General features: G+C 38.2%; 1 protein-coding gene and 1 long non-coding RNA gene across 3 annotated transcripts in view; one reads left to right on the top strand and one right to left on the bottom strand.

Annotated features, from left to right (window-relative positions):
• Window positions 1-15,550, top strand: part of Uba3 (ubiquitin like modifier activating enzyme 3) — a 27,643-nt gene extending 12,093 nt beyond the window's left edge. For both annotated transcript variants that reach the window (XM_006972571.4, XM_015989324.3), the window contains 15 exons: window positions 115-195; window positions 2,466-2,548; window positions 4,923-5,003; window positions 6,569-6,612; window positions 7,166-7,230; window positions 7,537-7,692; window positions 9,450-9,552; window positions 9,656-9,769; window positions 12,452-12,505; window positions 13,038-13,074; window positions 13,159-13,240; window positions 13,550-13,650; window positions 13,746-13,809; window positions 13,891-13,945; window positions 14,680-15,550. In XM_006972571.4, coding sequence (XP_006972633.1) covers window positions 115-195; window positions 2,466-2,548; window positions 4,923-5,003; window positions 6,569-6,612; window positions 7,166-7,230; window positions 7,537-7,692; window positions 9,450-9,552; window positions 9,656-9,769; window positions 12,452-12,505; window positions 13,038-13,074; window positions 13,159-13,240; window positions 13,550-13,650; window positions 13,746-13,809; window positions 13,891-13,945; window positions 14,680-14,765 — 1,206 coding nt within the window. In that variant the 3' untranslated portion in view covers window positions 14,766-15,550. The remainder of the gene's footprint in view (window positions 1-114; window positions 196-2,465; window positions 2,549-4,922; window positions 5,004-6,568; window positions 6,613-7,165; window positions 7,231-7,536; window positions 7,693-9,449; window positions 9,553-9,655; window positions 9,770-12,451; window positions 12,506-13,037; window positions 13,075-13,158; window positions 13,241-13,549; window positions 13,651-13,745; window positions 13,810-13,890; window positions 13,946-14,679) is intronic.
• On the bottom strand, window positions 11,988-20,153 carry LOC121828061 (uncharacterized). The gene is made up of 3 exons (XR_013050046.1): window positions 17,362-20,153; window positions 12,237-12,372; window positions 11,988-12,124 (listed from the first exon to the last, which is right to left on the bottom strand). It is a non-coding gene; the product is annotated as an uncharacterized LOC121828061 (long non-coding RNA).

Below are 20,153 nucleotides of genomic sequence, written 5' to 3'. Positions count from 1 at the left end.
ATGAATGATTGCCCTTTTTATGCCTGCATTAACAACCGCTGTGTAGTTTGTTGCCTTCTTCATGGTTCTTGTGGTGATTGCCTAAATTTTAATTTGCCTTTCCATTCTTTGCAGTCGCTCCAGTTCCTATTAGATACATGTAAAGTTCTAGTCATTGGAGCTGGTGGCTTAGGATGCGAGCTCCTGAAAAATCTGGTAATTTATCATAAATAAAGTACTATTCTCTTAGAGATGAGTAAGTCCTTTTGCTTTTCTATCTTATGAGGAATGTCTTCATTTTATGATTCTTAATTTTTCCCTTTAACATTTATTGGGTAAGTTTAGCAGGTCAAATTCTGTACAGTAATAAAAATACATAGTATTACTTTGGAACTCTAAAAGTCTTAAAGTCATTTGTTTCTTCTCCGCCCTGTTTGTTGTTGTTTCCTTTTGCCTAGTGTTAACTTCATTTCATTGAAGTAAATAACAGAATAGTTCATCTTTTAAAGTGTAATTTCATATAATTTATTATTTCTCTTGCTTCTCCAAATAATTCAGGTGGGGTTTTGTATCATTTTATCCAAAGGGATACATTGAGGCTCAGCAAATAAAAGACTCATTTTTTTCCCCCCTGGATTATGGTGAGGTTCCTAAGATCTGATTCAGGCCATCAGTTCTTTAAAGTACAGTGTTTTTTCACTGCAGTATTGCATGACCTAAGATGGTTGTTTTTGATGACCATATGCTAGTAAATGCCTAGGGTTTGTGACAGCTGAGCCTTTAGTAAAACTGTTTCTGTGTACTGTTTAGAAATACATAGTGGTGCTGTAATTGCTTTCATAGAGTTCTTATAACCATGAAGTAACTTTGTGTAAGTTTTTCTCGGTTTAATAGCTTGAGGAAGGAGAGAATTAATGTAGAGCAGCTGTATCCCTGACTTCTCACTGGGTAGAAAGTGGAAAGTTAGAAGATTAAGCAGCTCATAGCCAAATAGAGGACACCAATAACCTGCCAAGAGTTAAATTTACTTATTTTACAAGGTTTATTTTTATTTACCTGTATGAGTGTTTTCCCTACATGTATGTATACCACATGGGTACTTGCTGCCCAGGGAGGGTGTCTCACTGAAACTGGAGTTAGAGACCTGTGAGCCACCATGGGGGTTCTGAGAACTAACACAGGTCCTCTGCAGGAGCAGCAGTGCTCTTAACTGCTAAGCTGTCTCTTTAATCCTGACAGTTAAATTTTAGATGTCAACACAGCCAGCTTGATTTGCTAGGAAACAGTAGTATCACTCCTACTAAAGTTTTAAAATGAAATACACTCACTTGGTTTAGTGCTATTTTACATCTATGGGGATTGTAGGTCACTGTGATCTTTGTCTTCAGTGAATTTGAAGTTTGGGGAGATAAGTCTTATTGAAATAAATAACAGTGTGTATGTAGTAATGTGGTGTCCCAAAATGGCAGCACCCTCTCAGACTTACTCTAGTAGTATGAAAACCTAAAACTTGTAGAAAGGAAGGGTTTGTGGAGTTGGCCATTGTTTTTTGTTTAGGCATTAGGCGTGTACACGTTCTTTAAAGCTTAACTTTTTTCATTTTGAAGCCATGATTTACTGTTGCAGTGTATATTGACTTTTAAATTACTGTCATTAAAGATTAGATCTGAGGATTATTTGTCAAGCAATTTTAGGGAGTGGTTCTGTTGTTAATTTACTATATTCTGATCTTTAAAGCTCATACACAGAACGTTGGCCTTTTACTTTATCGTTTGTTACTTTGCTTGTTTTAGATGTAAGCATAGAAGACATGGGTGATTTTTTTTTCCCTCTTACTTTTCACTGATTGTAAGCCCCCTAAAGGCACATTCTTAAAAAGAGAGAGAGAGAGAGAGAGAGAGAGAGAGAGAGAGAGAGAGAGAGAGAGAGACAGACTATGACATTAATATCACTGATTAACCAAATGTTTATTGAGCCTCTAGTAAATGCCAAGTACCATTTTAGGTGATAAAGACTCAGTTGGAGCAACATAGGCAAGGGATTGTTTCTGGGACTTAGATTTTTGCTGAGGAGAGAGAGAATGTGGAATGTCAGATGGTGGTAAGTGCATGAAGAAAGGAAGGGTGAATGAGGATAGGCAGCCTGGTGGTGAGGGGGTTTTCAATAGGTGCAGTTGGAGTAAGGGGTGAGCAGTGAGCTAGAAGAACGTGGGAAGGAAAGGTTCTCAGCAAAGGGGCAGCAGATGGAAATCGGTAGAGAGTAAGTTTTGTACATGATTTAAACCTGAGTGCTTGTGTGTTTTTTGGCCTTTGACAAGATTCTTGAATTTTTTTATGCCTTGTACAGACTTTTTTTAAGCCAAAGAATACAGTTATGCAGAATTTATTACTGTAAATGTATGAACTTAGGACATAGATTTTTGAAAATCTGTTATGTTTTATAAGAAAGGAAGTTCTTGCCTAATTAGGTTGCTTTTCTTTCTACAGGCATTGTCTGGTTTTAGACAGATTCATGTTATAGACATGGACACTATAGATGTTTCCAATCTAAATAGGCAGTTTTTATTTAGGTAAGTTTTGATATTTTAAAAATTGTGATAAACATTTGAATTTTTGTACATTGTAATTTAATAACTGCTGAGGGTCTAACATGGATCTTAAAAATCAGGAAGAGCTACTTTTACACTTTAGGTAGATACTCAAAACCATAACCTGAGTATTCAGGGGATGATTGTGTTTATGAGCACATGTATACATTTTGTGTGCCTTTTCCATTCTGACAAGTTTTTAGTTTATTACTGCTTTGAAATAGACTGAGATGATTGGTTATTGATATCAAGCCACACCCTTTAATTTGTAACTAACATTGCAACAATAATGATACTTACAGAGGTAACTGATTTGGGCATGGTGCCAAGAAGGGTGACTTGCCATTTTAATTATGACACTGTCTTCATTGCGACAGTTGAACAGTCCCCTCTGATCTTGTAAATTTTATAACAGTCTTCACTAAAACCACACTGGAGGTTTTTTGTGTGAGACTTGTGAAAGCACAAAAATACATTTAGAAGAATCTTGGCACTCCACTGTTTTGCTTTTCCATATGTGAAGAGTTGTGTGCAGAGTGCTTGAATGTAGTACTCAAATCAAGATTTCTAATTTGTAGTACTTTTCTATGCAAGTAAGGAGGAAGAATAAAATTTTTGACAACTTCAAATAGGAAAAGACTAATTTTTTATTGGAGAAGAGAAAAATTGACCCAATTAAATGTTTCCTTTGAAATTCTAATTTTAAATAAAATAAAATTTTGATTTGTTATTTTTACTTTTTAAAAATATTTACACTGCCCGTTATGAATAATACAAGAATTAAGGGTTCAATGTCTAGGGATACATGTGTGTTATAGGAAGTTGTAGTGAAGCGCTTACTCGCACATGTGAAGGATGACTCATTTCCATGAGAACTTTGAGGAAATAGTAAAAAGAAAATATTCACATGTTTGAAGAGACACTCTGTGTCCTTTTGTACTCAACATCTGGTAATTATCAGAGTGATGCTTCCAGACTTAGTTTGTTGAAAATGCTAATAATGTCTTTGAAATTTATTCTTTCTTTGAAAACATGGTTAAAGAAGCTGGGCCTGGCCAGTTGGTGGGGCACACCTTTAATCCCAGTGCTTGGGAGACAGAGGCGGGCGGACCTCTGTGAGTTCGAGACCAGCCTGGGCTACAGAGTGAGTTCCAGGACAGGTTCCAAAGCTACACAGAGAAGCCCTGTCTTGGAAAAACAAAAAGCAAAAACAAACAAATAAACAAAAGAAGCTGGGCCTAGTAATGCATACCTGTAATCTTAACACTTAGGAAGCTGAGGTAGGATCCAGGCCAAACAAGCAAGAAATATCAAACCCCACCATGCTTTAGGGACCTCTGATTCCTACTTAAGTAGCACACACAGAATGGAGGTGATACTTAGAGGGTATTGCTTTCATAGAGTGAATCTCTTTGTGTGTATTTTACTAAGACCAGCATATAAACACAGTGAAGCAGGCATGCTGGCTCCCAGTTGTAATCCTAGCATTTGGGTGGCCAAAGCAGGAGGATTGTTTAGAGTTTGAGGTTGTCATGCTGGGCTCAATAATAACCTTGAGGCTAGCCCAAGCTAAGAGTGAGATCCTGTCCCAGAAAACCGAACCATTGAGATGCTGGGATTCAGGCAGTATACTTGGAAGGCTCTGGGTATAGGGTATTTTTATATTAGGAAGTGTCATGGTTGGAGTGGCCACTAAACATGCTGTTATTATGCTTTACCTGGGGGGGGGGACGACGCTACTGTTCAATAGTTTATATTTTCAGTTATGAAATACAATCAGACTTGTCATATTTATTTGTACTATCAGGAAGGGTTTAGTAAGTATGCATTTAATTTATTACTGATATAAAAATACTTAGGGGTTGATGAAGAGTTGGCTTATCAGTTAAGAACACATATTATTCTTGCAGAGGACTTAGATTCTGTTCTCAGCACCAATATCAGGTTGTTCACATATCCCTATAATTCCTGCTTCAGGGAATCTGAGGACTCTAGCCTCCACAGGCATTGGCACTCACATGTACATACTCACACACAGATGCACATGCATACATATAATTTAAAAAAATAAAAATAATGTAGTTAAAATATTTTTTTCTAAGTTATGCTATAAATAAGCTGTTCATTTTTATGTTTGGAAGCTATTTATGTAGACCATCTAAATTCATATTATGGGTGATAATTTAGACATTCATTCATTCATTCATTCATTTTTTTAAGGCAGGGTTTCTCTGTGTGGCCCTGACTGTCTTGGAACTAGCTCTGTAGATCAGCCTGCCTCTGCCTCCTGATTGTTGGGATTAAAGTGTGTGCCACCACTGCCTGGCTGTGGGTGACAATTTAATGTTTTCTGTAGGCCTAAAGATGTTGGAAGACCCAAGGCTGAAGTTGCTGCAGAATTTCTAAATGACCGAGTTCCTAACTGCAATGTCGTCCCGTATCCTTTCAACAGAAAGAGTACTTCTCTAGACTTTTATACTTACTAATGCAGGCATTTTAAAAAAAAAAAATCAACTCATTTCTAACCCTCACTCATTCAGAACTCTTCCCTTTGAATGCTGGGCAAGCAGGGCCTGAAGGTGCACTGGGAACTAGGTTGAAAGCGGTGGAGGAGAGGCGACAGAGAAGCCAGGAGGCTGCCCGAGACATTCTCCTGGGTGGAGGCCTATAAAACAAGTTCCCAGGACTCAGCATGGGGCTAGATGGGACATGAATATCCCCCCTTTTAATTCTGTTTCCTTACAAAGAGGCCTATATTTCCATCTTGAAACATTTACTTCAGAATGACAGATTTTCAGCAGAATCTGTAAAGGCAGTACAGAGAAGCTATACCTCCTTGTGTTACTGTTAAAAACAGGGTGCATTGTAGAGCAGTATCATTTGTATTAAACGTTCCTTTATTAGAAAAATTAAACATTTTGTACAGGCTCGTGATTTTTTGTTTTGTTTTGGTTTTTTGAGATGGTCTTTCTATGTAGCCCTGGCTGTTCAGCAATTTCTTGACTAGACCAGGCTGGCCTCTGTCTCCCAAATGCTGAGATTAAAGTGTGTAGTTCTTATGCTTTTAAAACGTTAGGTGCTGTGACTGACTCGTTCTCACAGCTAATGGAACAGAATGGGGACTCATGAGTAGCCTGCAAGCACAGGACAGTTGATGACCAGCTGTTGCTGATTGAGTATAAAGACCCACAGCTGAATTTTATGAGGGGCAGAAAATACCCGTACTTTACTCCAAGGCCCCCAGCCTCTTAAAACACAGCAAACCCAACTGTACTACTAGCAACTGAAAAAGCGGTCGAAATTCTCTGTGTTGTTTGTATATAAAGCTTCCAGTAGTTTGTCATTTTCTAGTAGTCTATTTTTATTGAAAATAATTTTTTCACAAAATATATTTTCATCATGTTTATTCCCCTCTCTCAATTCCCAGATCCTTTTCACCTTCTTATCCATCCAACATTATTCTTTTTCTCTTAAAAAAAAAAAAAAAAAAAAAAAAGACCCCAGTGGGGGTAATGAAGGGCAAGGGTCAAGGGAAAGAGAGCTTGGGGGAGCCGGAGATCTCAGCTGAAAAAAAAAGACCCCAAAGCCCAAGAAACAAACACTTACCCCCCATAAAATATAAATCAAACAAGCAAAAGACCAATAAAAATGCCAAAATAAAGCAAAATGAAACAAGTTCACAAAAATACCATAACTCTGATTTTTTTACACATTTATTTATTTTGTGTGTGTGTGTGTGTGTGTGTGTGTGTGTGTGTGTGTTTGTGAACAGAGGTAGGGAGGGAAATCTGCCTTCACTTGTGCACTGTGGCATATACGTACATACATAAGTAATTTAAAACGTTTTGTCAGAAAGTAGGGTTGTGTTCAATTTATCAGATTTCTTGAATTCCACCTTGATTACCTATTGTTTAAATAAACACAGTTTGTTCCTTATGGTATTGTTACAATCACCTCAGAAATTTGAAACTTGGCATCTTAAGTTCCTTTACTTGGATTCAGACATTTCAACAAGATTCAAGATTTTAACGACACTTTCTACCGACGTAAGTTGTTCACTTGAAACTAAATTCTTGTTGATTCTTACAGTTTGCTGCTGTTCTCTCCCCTCCCCACCCCCCCACCACCCCCATTCTGGCTCCTTGGCTGTCCTTTCATGGTTCTCTCTGCTGTATTTGGAGTAAGCTTGTTGACTAACTGAAATATCACTGTCCTGATCCTTGGTAGATACCACTGACTGCTCATTCAAATGAGAATTACTGAAACATTAGAGGGGTGGGGAGATTCTAATAAAATTATTTTTTGTTTTTTGTCTTACAATGTGACGTACTTTGCATAACTGTGTTCAAAGCAGTTTTGGAGACACAGCAAAGTTGGATGGAAGGTAGAGAGCTCTCCTAGCATTTTCCGTCCACAGTGATCCATGAGCTGGTGCTAGACCACTGTTACATTAGTGCACTTGTAAGCACCAGGCTTAGTGAATGTGCTGGGGCCAGCACTAGGCAGTCTGAGGCAAGAGGACAGAGAATTTGAAACCAACCTAGGACTACAAAGTAAGACTGTAATCAAAAATTTAACGTGGATTTTATTTCCTCATAGAATTTCATATTATTGTATGTGGCCTGGACTCTATCATAGCCAGAAGATGGATCAATGGAATGCTGGTAAACACTTCAGTGTTGGGGTTCTCTAAAGATCTTTGCTCTTGCTTTTGACATAGCCCAGATCAAAATTGTCATATTTTTGTAAATATGAATTTGTTCAATTTTAAATTAAGTAGATATATGCCACTGTTACTGCCCGTCATTGGTTCAGTGAGAACATGTTTATTGTAAGGAATATAATTCTTTTGTTCAGATGTGTTGCTACTGAGTCCCAGACTGATTTCCAGAATTTGTTGGAAGCATGTTGCTGCTTTTTTTTTCCATTTCCTATACCCTTCTTTTAAACCCTTTAAAACATTTTCCTAGATATCTCTTCTAAATTATGAAGATGGTGTGTTGGATCCAAGCTCCATTGTCCCTTTGATAGATGGGGGGACGGAAGGCTTTAAAGGAAATGCCCGGGTGATCTTGCCTGGAATGACTGCTTGTGTTGAGTGCACCCTGGAACTCTATCCCCCGCAGGTAATCGGAAAGGCACCTGTATTGCTTTCTTAGCATCTTGGGGTGGAGTTAGTACTAATTAGTACATCTCGTCAGTGTTTGGGGATAAACATATCTTTAAAGATATGCTAAGGCCTGGGAGTATAGGTTAGTATTTGCCATGAGGGCACGAGCTCAAACTTGTACACTTCAGCATTAAAACAAAAGTAAAATTTAAAACAAAATTGCCAAGAAGAATAAACTGTGACAATTTACTATGAGAGACTGTCTATCAGGTCTTGTGTTTTTATAGTTTCATACTTGTTGGGTTTTTTAATTTTAATTACGTATGTATATATGTGTGAGTATGTAGGTATGTGAATGTAGTGTCCCTGGAGGCCAGAGGTGACAGATCCCACTGTAGCTGGAGTTATAGGTTAGAATGAGCTGCCTAATGTGGGTGCTGGGAACTGAACTCAGTTCTTCTGAAAGAGGAGCATATACTCTTCACCATCTTTCCAGCACCTTAATTTTTTATTTAAGAGGAATTACAAAGTTATATATTGGGATAAGTTATATTCTGTCTGTTTTCCCCATATACCTGCCCTTAATCTGTAGTTTTATTATCCATGGTTCTAGCTGCCTATAGGCTGGGAATATTAAACAGAAGATTCCAGAAATAAATGATTTATAAGATTGAAATTGGTCCCCTCCCCCTCCATTTTAAGTTGCATCCATTTCTGGATAATATGAACTTTTGAGTCATCTTGTTGAGTATACTTGAGTTACTCTATTTTAAATTTATTTTAATTATGTTTATTTCTGTGAATAAACCAATGAATATGTATACACATGGGTGCAGGCGCTTAAGCTGGAAGCATTGGACCCCCTGGAGCTAGAGGTTCAGGATGTTGGGATTCACTTGATGTGGGTGCTAGGAACCTAACTTGGCTCCTGTGCAAGAGCTGTTAACATTCTTTCTCCAGTCCTTGAATTCTTTTTTATTAGTGTTTTTTTTTTTTAATTTTCTATTGTATGTAATTTGTATGTTATACTTTATCTTAAGGTAAAGTGTGTGTACATAGGGGTTCAGACATTTGTTGGGGTCTTGGGACGTATCTTTCATGAATAAGAAAGGTCTACTGTGATTATTTCAGAGACCAAAAATACTATGAAAAGGGCTGGTGAACTGTCTCTGCAGATAAAGGGACTGAGTTCAGTCCTAGCACCCCATGGCAGAAGGAGAGAGCTGAAAGTTTCCTTCTAATCTTCACATGTACATTGTAGCATGTGCTCCACATGTATACATGCAAAATAAATGTAATACAAATCGAAGTATAGTATTAAAAATGATCTTTTCAAAGGTGGGTTTCTTTACATATTCCTTTTTTAAGAATAGTTGCAATTTTGATTTATAAATGACAGCAGCCCTATGAATATTAATTTATAATTGATTAACTCTGATTGTGCTTTTGTGTTGGTGTGTGTTATACCTTCACATTAAACACAGGTAAAACTAAATCATTCACATTTCAGAATTTATTTAATATTTTTCTTCTCATTGCCAACAGAGCTTGAGTGAGTATGCTCTAAAAATGTAGGACAAATCTTTATAGGCAGCTCAACCTAAAAAGATTTTGATGCCTTCTATTAGTATAGCAGTTTTAATGCCTTATAGTGTTTTGCTTATGTAAATCAAGAGCTGAAATGAATGTTATGAACTAAACCAGACCTGGAAGTTGCATTTTAAAATAACGTGTTACTTAAATTTTACTAAGAAAGACAAACTGTGGTTTTAGGTCAATTTCCCCATGTGCACCATTGCATCTATGCCCAGGCTCCCAGAACACTGTATCGAGTATGTAAGGATGTTACAATGGCCCAAAGAGCAGCCGTTTGGAGGTAATTCAACAATCTAGACTTAGAAAGTATTTTATATATTTTTCATTTCGAAATTTTGTTTAAAAATTGCCTTATGGTCATATGTCTGTCTTCCCCTCAACAGATGGGGTTCCTTTAGATGGAGATGACCCTGAACATATTCAGTGGATTTTCCAAAAGTCTGTAGAGAGAGCATCACAATATAATATTAGAGGTGTTACCTATAGACTCACTCAAGGTGAGTTAGTGAACTGTCATTGTCATGGCATTGGTGGGGATGCTCTATGGGGAGGATGCTTGATGGGAGAGTGATTAGAGATCACCACCTACTTGAAGTTCAATTAAGGAACTATAGGAGCAGTGACTTCCCAGTTTCCCAAGGTAGGAGGGAACTAAGTTCAGCAGAATATATGCTACTCAGCTAGTGGGGTTTGAATGGTATCACTGACTCGTATTTACATACAATTGAAAGAGGCCTTACCTTCAAAGTCTGTCTACTTCATCTTTCACTGAAGAGGAATTCATTCCCTCCTGGGAGCAGTCACAACACTGTTACTCTGTATGTTGAGCAGAAATCTATGTCTTTTTTGGTTTGAGTTTTGTTCAGTATCTTACCCAATCTAGTTACTTTTTATTTATTTATTTATTTTTATTTTTAAATTTTAATATTAAACGTGTTTTGCCTACTTGTATGTATGTGCATTTCATGCATGCCTGGTGCCTGCAGTGGACAGAAGAGGGCATTGGATCCCCTGGAATTGGAGTTACAAAAAGATGTGAGCTGTATGTGGGTGCTGGGAACTGAACCGGGGTGTTCTGGAAGAGCAGTGAGTGCTCTTAACTATGAGCCATCTCTCCAGTTCCTAATTCCCATTTTAATAGTAGTTTCTATTGACCATAGCAATCACATGTTCTCCACATTTGTAGTTTGTACCACTCTTAAGTCTTCCTGATTTAAGTGTCACAAGCTTCAAGTCTTGGTGTTCTTCCCTGACCAGTGCCCAGTTGTCCATCCTTCTTGAATCTCCTAGTCCTGAGTGCAGCGTTCTAGGGCTAGCCTTACCTCTGAAGATGGGTACAGTCTTAAAGGAGAGCTGATGTTTACTTTTGTTGTTTGCATTGGTGTTCTGATTCTATTCTTTGATGCTGCTGTTCGTTAAAATCTGCATATCTTCACCAGGGCAGTTGCTAAAACCTTCTCTTCCCCTTTCTTCCCTCCTCATCCCCCTCTCTCAAAGAATTGGTATTCTAGAGTTGTTTATTAAATTTTTTATTGGTCCTGGAGATCAACCCAGGGCCTTAGCAGCCTTTTAGATTTGTCTCAGTCTGTTCTCAGATCTTCTTGAGTCTCTCAGATTTCTTCACTGTCTTCACAAGGAAGCCATGAATGATCTTTCCAGATGCTCTACAGAAGCCTGGGTGTTCTGTTTTCCCGTTTCCTGAGTGCTGGGTCAGTCACAGTCACTGAATGTGTCTCTTCTAGCATGGGCTCGCAATGAGCAGTCCTCCTGTTCAGCCTTGGTGACCAGTGTTCCAGTCCTGTTACAGTTCATCCCTTCTGGAGCTTTGCCGAATTCTCCAGGGAGAGCTTTTTGCAAATTTATCTTTTTGCAAATTTATCATTTCTCTTCTATGATTGTTTTCTCTTATTTACTCATGTTCTAGAATTGTCACGTGAAAGTTCAGGTCTTGCCTGCTGTCTATTTTCTTACCTTCCCCTAGAGCAGCCTGCTTTGTGCTCCTCTTGCTGGAATGCTGGGAACACATCTTGCGGTGTGCTTCCTCTCCCTCTAGGATTGTGTGGTTTCTTCTAGAGCAAGCACTTCAAGTGCAGTTAGAAGAGAGACGCTTTCTTTTGTTACTAAGGGAGACATTGCTTACATGAATACGGAACTGAAAATCATAGTCAAAATAGAGAGCTATATGTCCTTTTGTGTGGTCAGGACTGTAGTGTAAAAGAAAGATACTTTTAAATTTTTTTTTTTAAATTGTGATATTTTGTGAATGGAATGACTTGAACTAAATATATCAAGAATAATTAGGTAACTTCCTTTACACTTACTTATTAGGCATTTCTGAGTCTAGTACAGTGTATCAATGGATAAGACTAATATGGGGTGGGCATTCCTACATTTACTAGAGATAATGTTGTGGATATGACATTTACTTTCTCAGCCTTCCTTTTCTTCTTTTTAGAACAAGGATGGTGTGACTAGAATCAGCATGTCAGCAACACTGAATACTATTTACTATTCACATTTCACTCTAAACCTGGCATAGAAGGAAACACTTGTTATTGCATTACTGCTTTGTCGTTATGTAAAACTACAAAGTCTTTATTTCAGTACTGTTGCTTAAGATTTTAACACACTACAGAATGTTGGGAATGGGAAAGAAGATAGTTCATGTTTAACCTTTTCAGGGTTTTGGTTTTTTTTTTTTTAATTTGTTTGTTTGTTTGAGATAGTGTTTTTCTGTGTAGCCCAGACTCGCTTCATATTCATGGTTCTTCTGCCCCAACTTCCCAGGTGCTGGGAATAGGCCCATGTCACTGAGCCTGACTATTCTCAATTTCATTTCTTGATTTGAAAACCTGAAAAATGAAGTTTCAGAAATGGTATTTAACAATCAGACTTCAGATGATTTAATTATATTACTTTAACTTAAGGTGACTACTTCTTTAAATGGAGCTGGAGATGGCTTACCTGTCAAGAGTTGCTTACTCTCCACAATCACTTCTAACTCCAGCTCCAGGGAATCAGACAAACTCTTTTGGACTCTGAGGACATGTTCATATACCTGCATATACATGTGTATGCACTCACGCCCGCATGCCCGCCCCTACACATAATTGAAAATAAATATTGAAAGGAAAAAAAAGAAAAGAAGTGACCATATTTTATTTCATAATTTTTTCCAGGGGTAGTAAAACGAATCATTCCTGCAGTAGCTTCTACAAATGCAGTCATTGCAGGTAAAGAAAAAAGACTTTCTCAGTTTTACTTTTTCTTTAATTTTTGACTTAATATCTAAATTGATATTTCTATAGTTACTTGTGTTCTAGGAATTTGATATCTTCTTGAGTGAGTTACCCAAACCAAATATGTTACTGTATCCTCTGTACATATATATCGTGTATGTCTTTTTTTAGAAATTTTTATTCTTTACATACGTTACATGCTGACCAGTTTTCCTTACCTCTGCTCCTCCAAGCCCCCGCACCTCATATCATTATGTCTTAAAAGACATTGTATCTCTCCTAGACCAAGTGCTCACAGGGAAGGGTGGCTTAGCATGTCTTTTTACTCATAGGCTTAGCTTTTCATTGATCGAATGAAGACAAAGGAAAAGGTGAAACAAATATGAAACTTGTTCCTTCCTATGGTTTTTAAATTATGTATTTTAAAATTTATTTTCTCTATAGATATTACAAGTTTATCTGATTTATCACTGACTTTCAAAGTATTTAATTTTTACTAAGTTAAAATGCCTTTGTTTTTCTCTAGCTGTGTGTGCTACTGAGGTTTTTAAGATAGCCACAAGGTAATGAGTTTTATTTTTAACTTGAGTTGAACTCCGTGTTATAACCTTGCTCAATTAGATAAACATGGACATTTTTCATTACAGTGCATACATTCCCCTTAATAATTACTTGGTGTTCAATGATGTAGATGGACTGTACACATACACGTTTGAAGCAGAGAGAAAGGTTAGTAGTGTTATACTAATGGAAATGTTTTTCAGTACAGCCTTGCTTTTATTTGTTATTAATTCGGAATTTAAAGGTAAATATTCATGTTCTGAGCTACTAAAGCTAATCATATGTATTTTTTATTGGCTAGCTTAAATTGTAAAGCAAAATAATTTAGAGGGAATGCTTTATTACAAAGACAGGCTTTAAAGCAGAAAATATTTTCATTGGAAATATGCATGATTGAAAGAAAATTTGACTTCCATATCTTTGCTTAAAAAGACTGACATTCGTTTGTGTGCCTCTAAATTATTCTTTTATTTGTAGGAAAATTGTCCGGCATGTAGCCAGCTTCCTCAAAACATCCAGTTTTCCCCATCAGCTAAACTCCAGGAAGTTTTAGACTATCTGACCACTAGTGCTTCTCTGTAAGTGTTCAGAGTTTTTGTTACTGTAAAATCACTTTTTTAAGAGGAGTAAGAACTATTTATTTAACTAAAATGATGTTTGCTACTTTATTTAGGCAAATGAAGTCTCCAGCTATCACAGCTACATTAGAGGGAAAGAACAGGACACTGTACTTACAGGTCAGCAGTTCTCAGAGTTTTCAGGAAAATTGTTTTTTTGTCTCTTCATGTGCTATACATTAAAATAATATTGTTTTCCAGTCAGTAACATCTATTGAAGAACGAACAAGGCCCAATCTTTCCAAGACGTTAAAAGGTATTTTAAGTAAATGTGTATATTAATCGTTTTCTTTTGGTGGTGCACGTCTTTAATCCCAGCACTTAGGAGGCAGAGGCAGGTGGATCTTTGTGGGTTTGAGGCCAGCCTGGTCTACAAAGCAAGTTCCAGGACAGCCAGGGCTGTTACACAGAGAAATCTTGTCTTGAAAAACCAAAAAAAAGTAATAGTAATGTCTGTGCTCTGTGGTGTGTGTGTGTGTGTGTGTGTGTGTGTGTGTGTGTGTGTGTGTGTGTGTGTGTGTGTGTCTTTCTGTCTGTCTGTCTCTTGTCTGTGTGTCGGTGTGTCTGTGTCTGTCTCTCTCTGGTTGTCCCCAGTGCCAGGGATCACAGTTAGGTACCGCTTGACTTGCTAGGAAGGTGCCTTATCACTGATCTATCCGAAGCCCTTGGAGATAGGATGTTTGGAGATAGGATGCCTTGCTTTCGCTTTAGCTGGCATTGAACTTGCTTGTAGCTCAGGCTGGCTTTGAAATTAGATTTGCTCTTTATTAAATATGAGCAAGTCATAATTACTTATATCTACAAAAATAATAGAATTGATGGCTCTTTTAATAGAAAAAAATTTAAAATTCTAAGAAATCAAATTTTATCTTAAAGAATTGGAATTTGAGACATCTGAACTATAAAACTAATTTGTGTGTATGTATATGTTATTCTTTTTGTTGAGATATTTATTTTTGTTTGGGCTACTGACATTCCTTTCTATTTTAGAATTGGGACTCGTTGATGGACAAGAACTGGCTGTTGCTGATGTTACCACACCACAGACTGTACTATTCAAACTTCACTTTACTTAAGGAAAATAAATCTATACCTAATAGAAAATTCATAGAAATAATATACTTTGTGAATGCTAAGGAATTTAATTGAAGAGCAGTAAAAATGAGGCAGAAGGGACACCCAAGAAAGGAAGTTTAATTGATGTCATTTTTAGCATTAGTGTTGCTAGAATTTGGCTTTTATATATATATATAAAAAAATGAATGACTCTTTTTTAACTTTATAAGTTTCTCTTGAAGATTGAACTTTGGGGTTGGGCTAGTAAGCATTTTCATTAGTAATATGGAAAACAATGCCTGGAGAGAAAGATTATGAACAAATGTATTGCTTCTTTAAAGCAGGACAAACACTGTCTTTTGTGTGAGTTTGTTATTATGGTCAAAGAACATATTCCTCAGCTTGTGTTTGAGTGTCCACATGTATAGACATGTCCACATGTGTCCTTGAATGGAAATGAGGAACTATGTCTTAAGAACATTAAATATTATACCTGACATCTAGAATATATCAGACATAGGCTGTTTCTTCATTACTGCTCATGGAATTGTGGCTATCCAAATGTGTATTAATTATTGTAGTTACCTTGTCCATAATAATTTGTAAACAGTATTACAGATTAATACCTGTGCATGAAAATATGAAGTATTTTCATGTGTTTATTTGCAATGCCATAGAGGTCACTATGCACAAACTTAAACCAAGACAATGGCTGTTCAAAGAAAATTAATGTTTAAACAGTTATCACTGATGCTTTTGCACTATTTATTAATAAAATTGTACATTGTCTACTTTTTTATTGAAATTTTTGAAGTATATTCATATTAGTAAATAGTTACATAGTGATGTAAGAGTAATTTTTAAATTTATTATCAGATTTTTATTACACCTGAGTTAAAATTTTGCTGTAGTAATTTCCATAGTATAAACCTACTAGGTCAGCTGGCTCAAACTGATAAATGAAATGGGATGACTAAATTTTTATAGTAAATGCCTGTTTTCTTAGAAAATACTAAAATCAAAGTGGAGCACAAATGCTGAAAAAAATACTGTTGTAATATTTTAATGTGGGAACAAATAGTACCTGTGTGTTACTTAGTTTATAGTGCTTTCTTTTTTTTATTTGTTTGCTTTTTAATTGTTAGGTTGCACTTTTCTTATTCATAAGATTTGTGGAATGTTAGTGGATGAAGTCAGTCTGTCTTCTTTCTAATGTGGTTATGATGCAGGGATAGAACCTAGCACCTCTCACCTATTCAAGTGCTCCATCACTGAACAATACTCCATTTATTCTTCTTTCTAGCTCCATGTTAACAAATTTAGTTTCATTATAAAACCACACGGAGGGCTGGAGAGATGGCTCCGCAGTAAGAGCACTGGCTGCTCTTCCAGAGGACCCAGGTTCAATTACATGGCAGCTCACAACTGTCTATAACTCCAGTTTCATGGGATCCAATACCCTCACACAGATAAATGTACACATAAAATAAAATAAATAAATAGAATATTTTTAAAAAAGCATGTGCTTAAAAAAACAGTAGGATCACTGGGCAATGCTGGCTCACACCTTTAATCATAGCACTTGGGAGGCAGAGGCAGGCCTGGTCTATAAAACGAGTTCCAGGACAGCCAGAGCTATTACACAGAGAAACCCTGTCCTCCAAAACAAATAAATAAATAAGTCACATAGTACATTTATAATCTTTACCCAAAATGGTAGAGTTAACACAGTTTTTATTTGTGGTTGTTTCTGGGATCAGACTTAGGGCCTTGCACATTGCTAGGCTAGTAGTATTCCATCACTAAACTATCCCCTAGCAAGTCTTTTTTTTTTTTTTAAATTAAGAGAAGATTTGATTGTGTAGTCTAAACAGGCTTTTAACTTGTGACCCTCCTCTTACTGTCCCCTTCTGTACTAGGATTATAGGGATGTGTCACAAAGCAAACCCTTTTTTTTTTTTTTTTTTTTTTTTTTCAAGACGGGGTCTCACTATGTAGCTCTAGCTGGCTTGGAACTCACTGTGTAGATCAGGCTGGCTTTGAACTCCCACAGATACACCTACCTCTGTAGCTAAAGTTTTCCTGCCTTGCCCACGGTCAGGACAAATCTTTGTCACCCGCAAGTCCCACAGTCGCTCAGACCCAACCAAGTAAACACAGAGACTTATATTGCTTACAAACTGTATGGCCGTGGCAGGCTTCTTGCTAACTGTTCTTATATCTTAAATGAATCAATTTCTATAAATCTATACCTTGCCACGTGGCTCGTGGCTTACTGGTACTTTACATCTTTTTTTTTTTTAATTTTATTTTATTTTACAATACCATTCAGTTCTACATAACAGCCACAGATTCCCTTGTTCTCCCCCTTCCTGCCCCCCTCCCCTTCCCCCCAGCCCACCCCCCATTCCCACCTCCTCCAGGGCAAAGCCTCCCCCGAGGACTGTTAGACCTGTTAGACTCAGTCCAGGCAGGTCCAGTCCCCTCCTCCCAGATTGAGCCAAGCATCCCTGTATAAATCCCAGGTTTCAAACAGCTATCTCATGCAGTGAGCCCAGGACCTGGTACCACTGCCTAGATGCCTCCCAAACAGATCAAGCCAATCAAATGTCTCACCTATTCAGAGGGCCTGATCCAGTTGGGGGCCCCTCAGCCTTTAGTTCATAGTTCATGTGTTTCCATTCGTTTGGCTATTTGTCCCTGTGCTTTATCCAACCTTGGTTTCAACAATTCTCGCTCATATAAACCCCCCTCTTTCTCGCTAACTAGACTCCTGGCGCTCCACTCGGGGCCGAGCCATGGATGTTTGCATCCAGATTCCTCAGTCCTTGGATGGAGTTTCTGGCACAACTATTAGGGTGTTTGGCCATCCCATCACCAGAGTAGGTCAGTCCCGTCTGTCTCTCGACCATTGCCAGCAGTCTTTTGTGGGGGTATCTTTGTGGATTTCTGTGGGCCTCTTTAGCACTTTGTTTCTTCCTTTTCTCACATGGTCTTCATTTACCATGGTCTCCTATTCCTTGTTCTCCCTCTCTGTTCTTGATCCAGCTGGGATCTCCCGCTCTCTTTCCCTCGACCCTCGCCCTTCATTGCTCCCACTCATGTCCAGGTTGTTTATGTAGATCTCATCCATTTCTCCATCATTGGGTGATCCCCGTGTCTTTCTTGGGGTCCTGTTTTCCAGGTAGCCTCACTGGTGATGTGAGTAGCAGTCTATAGTCATCCTTGTTCCACATCTAGTGTCCTCCTATGAGTGAGTACATACCATATTTGTCTTTCTGAGTCTGGGTTACCTCACTCAGGATGATTTTTTCTAGATCCATCCATTTGCCTGCAAACCTCATGATGTCATTGTTTTTCTCTGCTGAGTAGTATTCCATTGTGTATATGTGCCACAATTTATTTATCCATTCTTCCGTTGAAGGGCATCTAGGTTGTTTCCAGGTTTTGGCTATTACAAACAATGCTGATATGAACATAGCTGAGCAAGTGCTCTTGTGGTATGATTGAGCATTTCTTGGATATATGCCCAAGAGGTACTTTACATCTTCTTTGTCCTGGTGGCTGCTGCAGGCAGTGACTCCTGCCTTCCTGTTCTTTTATTTCTCTTCTCTGTTAGTCCCGCCTATACTTCCTGCCTAGCCACGGGCCAATCAGTGTTTTATTTATTTATTGACCAATCAGAGCAACATGACATACAGACCATCCCCCAGCACAGCCAAGTGCAGACCATCTCAGACACCTGCACTCAGGCCCGTGGTCCTAATCATTTTCTATGCGGACCTGCTGGGTAAAGCCACGAGGAACCCAAGAACGGGCTCCCACAGGACATACAGAACATCCCACAGCATGCCTCTGCTTCCCAATAGCCGAGTCTTTTAAAGATACTCTTTTTCTTTTTTTAAAAGATTCATTTATTTATTATGTATACAGAGGAGGGCGCCAGATCTCATTACAGATGGTTGTGAGTCACCATGTGGTTGCTGGGAATTGAACTCAGGACCTCTGTGGAAGAGCAGTCGGTGCTCTTAACCTCTGAGCCATCTCTCCAGCCCAAGATAAAGAGTCTTAATCCTTAGTACCTCTTTCATAAAGATGCTGTAGTAATTTTTATAAAAAGGCAACACTATTTTCATCACAGAACTCAGACAATAACTTTAGATGGTTGATGTCACTTGCCCAGTGCTGTGCCCTTGCAAGTATTGGGACAAGGAGTCTAGGCCTCGATTCTCCTTAGGTACTCCTCTAAGCTCTTTGGAACGGATTGTGTTATTTAGTACAAACTTGTGTAATTAACTGAAGTATTAGTACACACTAAGACTTTTTTCCTTTGGATCCGCAAATGCTTTTATGTTTCATAATGTACATGCACATGAGTCAAAACCCTGTGCTCTAAGAGTGCTGTTCAGATCAGAGGCTTCTGGTCAGGAAGGATAGTGAAAAGCAAAATTAATGGTAAAACACAGGGCCTGCAGAACTCTACCAAAGCAAGCCAGACCTGTGATCCTCTCCTTAGGTCAGAATCCAAGGCCGAAAGCATAATGGTACAGGGTATAAGTCTCTTCTGGCACGGCACTTTGCCTCCAATGGCAACACATCCTGTACATTTCTTTTCGTCCAGTGAAAACCTCTTCTTTTTCCCCAGATACTCCTCAGCTATGACATTGCCATAAGTCTTTTCAGCTTGCTGGGATTCTGATGTGCCCTCATCTTGTGACTGACTTCCCTGCTCTCTGGCTCCTCGTTTGTTGTTTGTACTTTATCATCCAGCTTTTCCTCAAGGGCCAGTTTCCCTCTGGCATCGGCTTTTTCCTTCATCCTCAGGCTTAGCTTTGTCTTCTGTCTGTCCTTGGTTTCCCATCATCTTCATTGTAGAGTGTTTCTGTGTCAGCACCCCTCTACCCACGCCCCTTCTGTTTTTCGGGGACTGGGCAGGTTGCTGTTCAGATGCACAGGCCTGCCAAGAGCTAGGACCTGTGTTTCAGTAAGAGCCCTCTGGCCACTAGCCTGCCACCAGGGCTTCTGACAGTCAAAAATGTAATGCAGTCGGATAAAATTATTGAAATATAACTTGCCAGGATACGTTTTGTTTGTTTTGTTTTTTAAAGAAAAAGTCCTTTTAATAGCATAGTTCCTTGCAGTGTAAGGCAAATACTCAGGTATGAGGGGCAGGCAGATACTTTTATTAAACAGTTCTTAGAATGAGTTTTCAGATATATGGACAGTTGAAGTATGTGAAAATAATTATCAAAAAAACTGACCATTCTAGCTCACCATTACCATGTTCATTCATTCATTCAATGTCATGAGTTTACACCCTTGGAAAAAGAATTAGTGCCCTAGTAAAAGATCTCAGAGTACCTTTGCCCTCTAAAGCATGACATACTAAGGCTATGCCAGCCATGAAC

The sequence above is a fragment of the Peromyscus maniculatus genome, chromosome 3, assembly GCF_049852395.1.
Source record: "Peromyscus maniculatus bairdii isolate BWxNUB_F1_BW_parent chromosome 3, HU_Pman_BW_mat_3.1, whole genome shotgun sequence".
Classification (NCBI taxonomy): Eukaryota; Metazoa; Chordata; class Mammalia; order Rodentia; family Cricetidae; genus Peromyscus; species Peromyscus maniculatus.
This window is presented reverse-complemented; position numbering and strand designations above follow the sequence as displayed.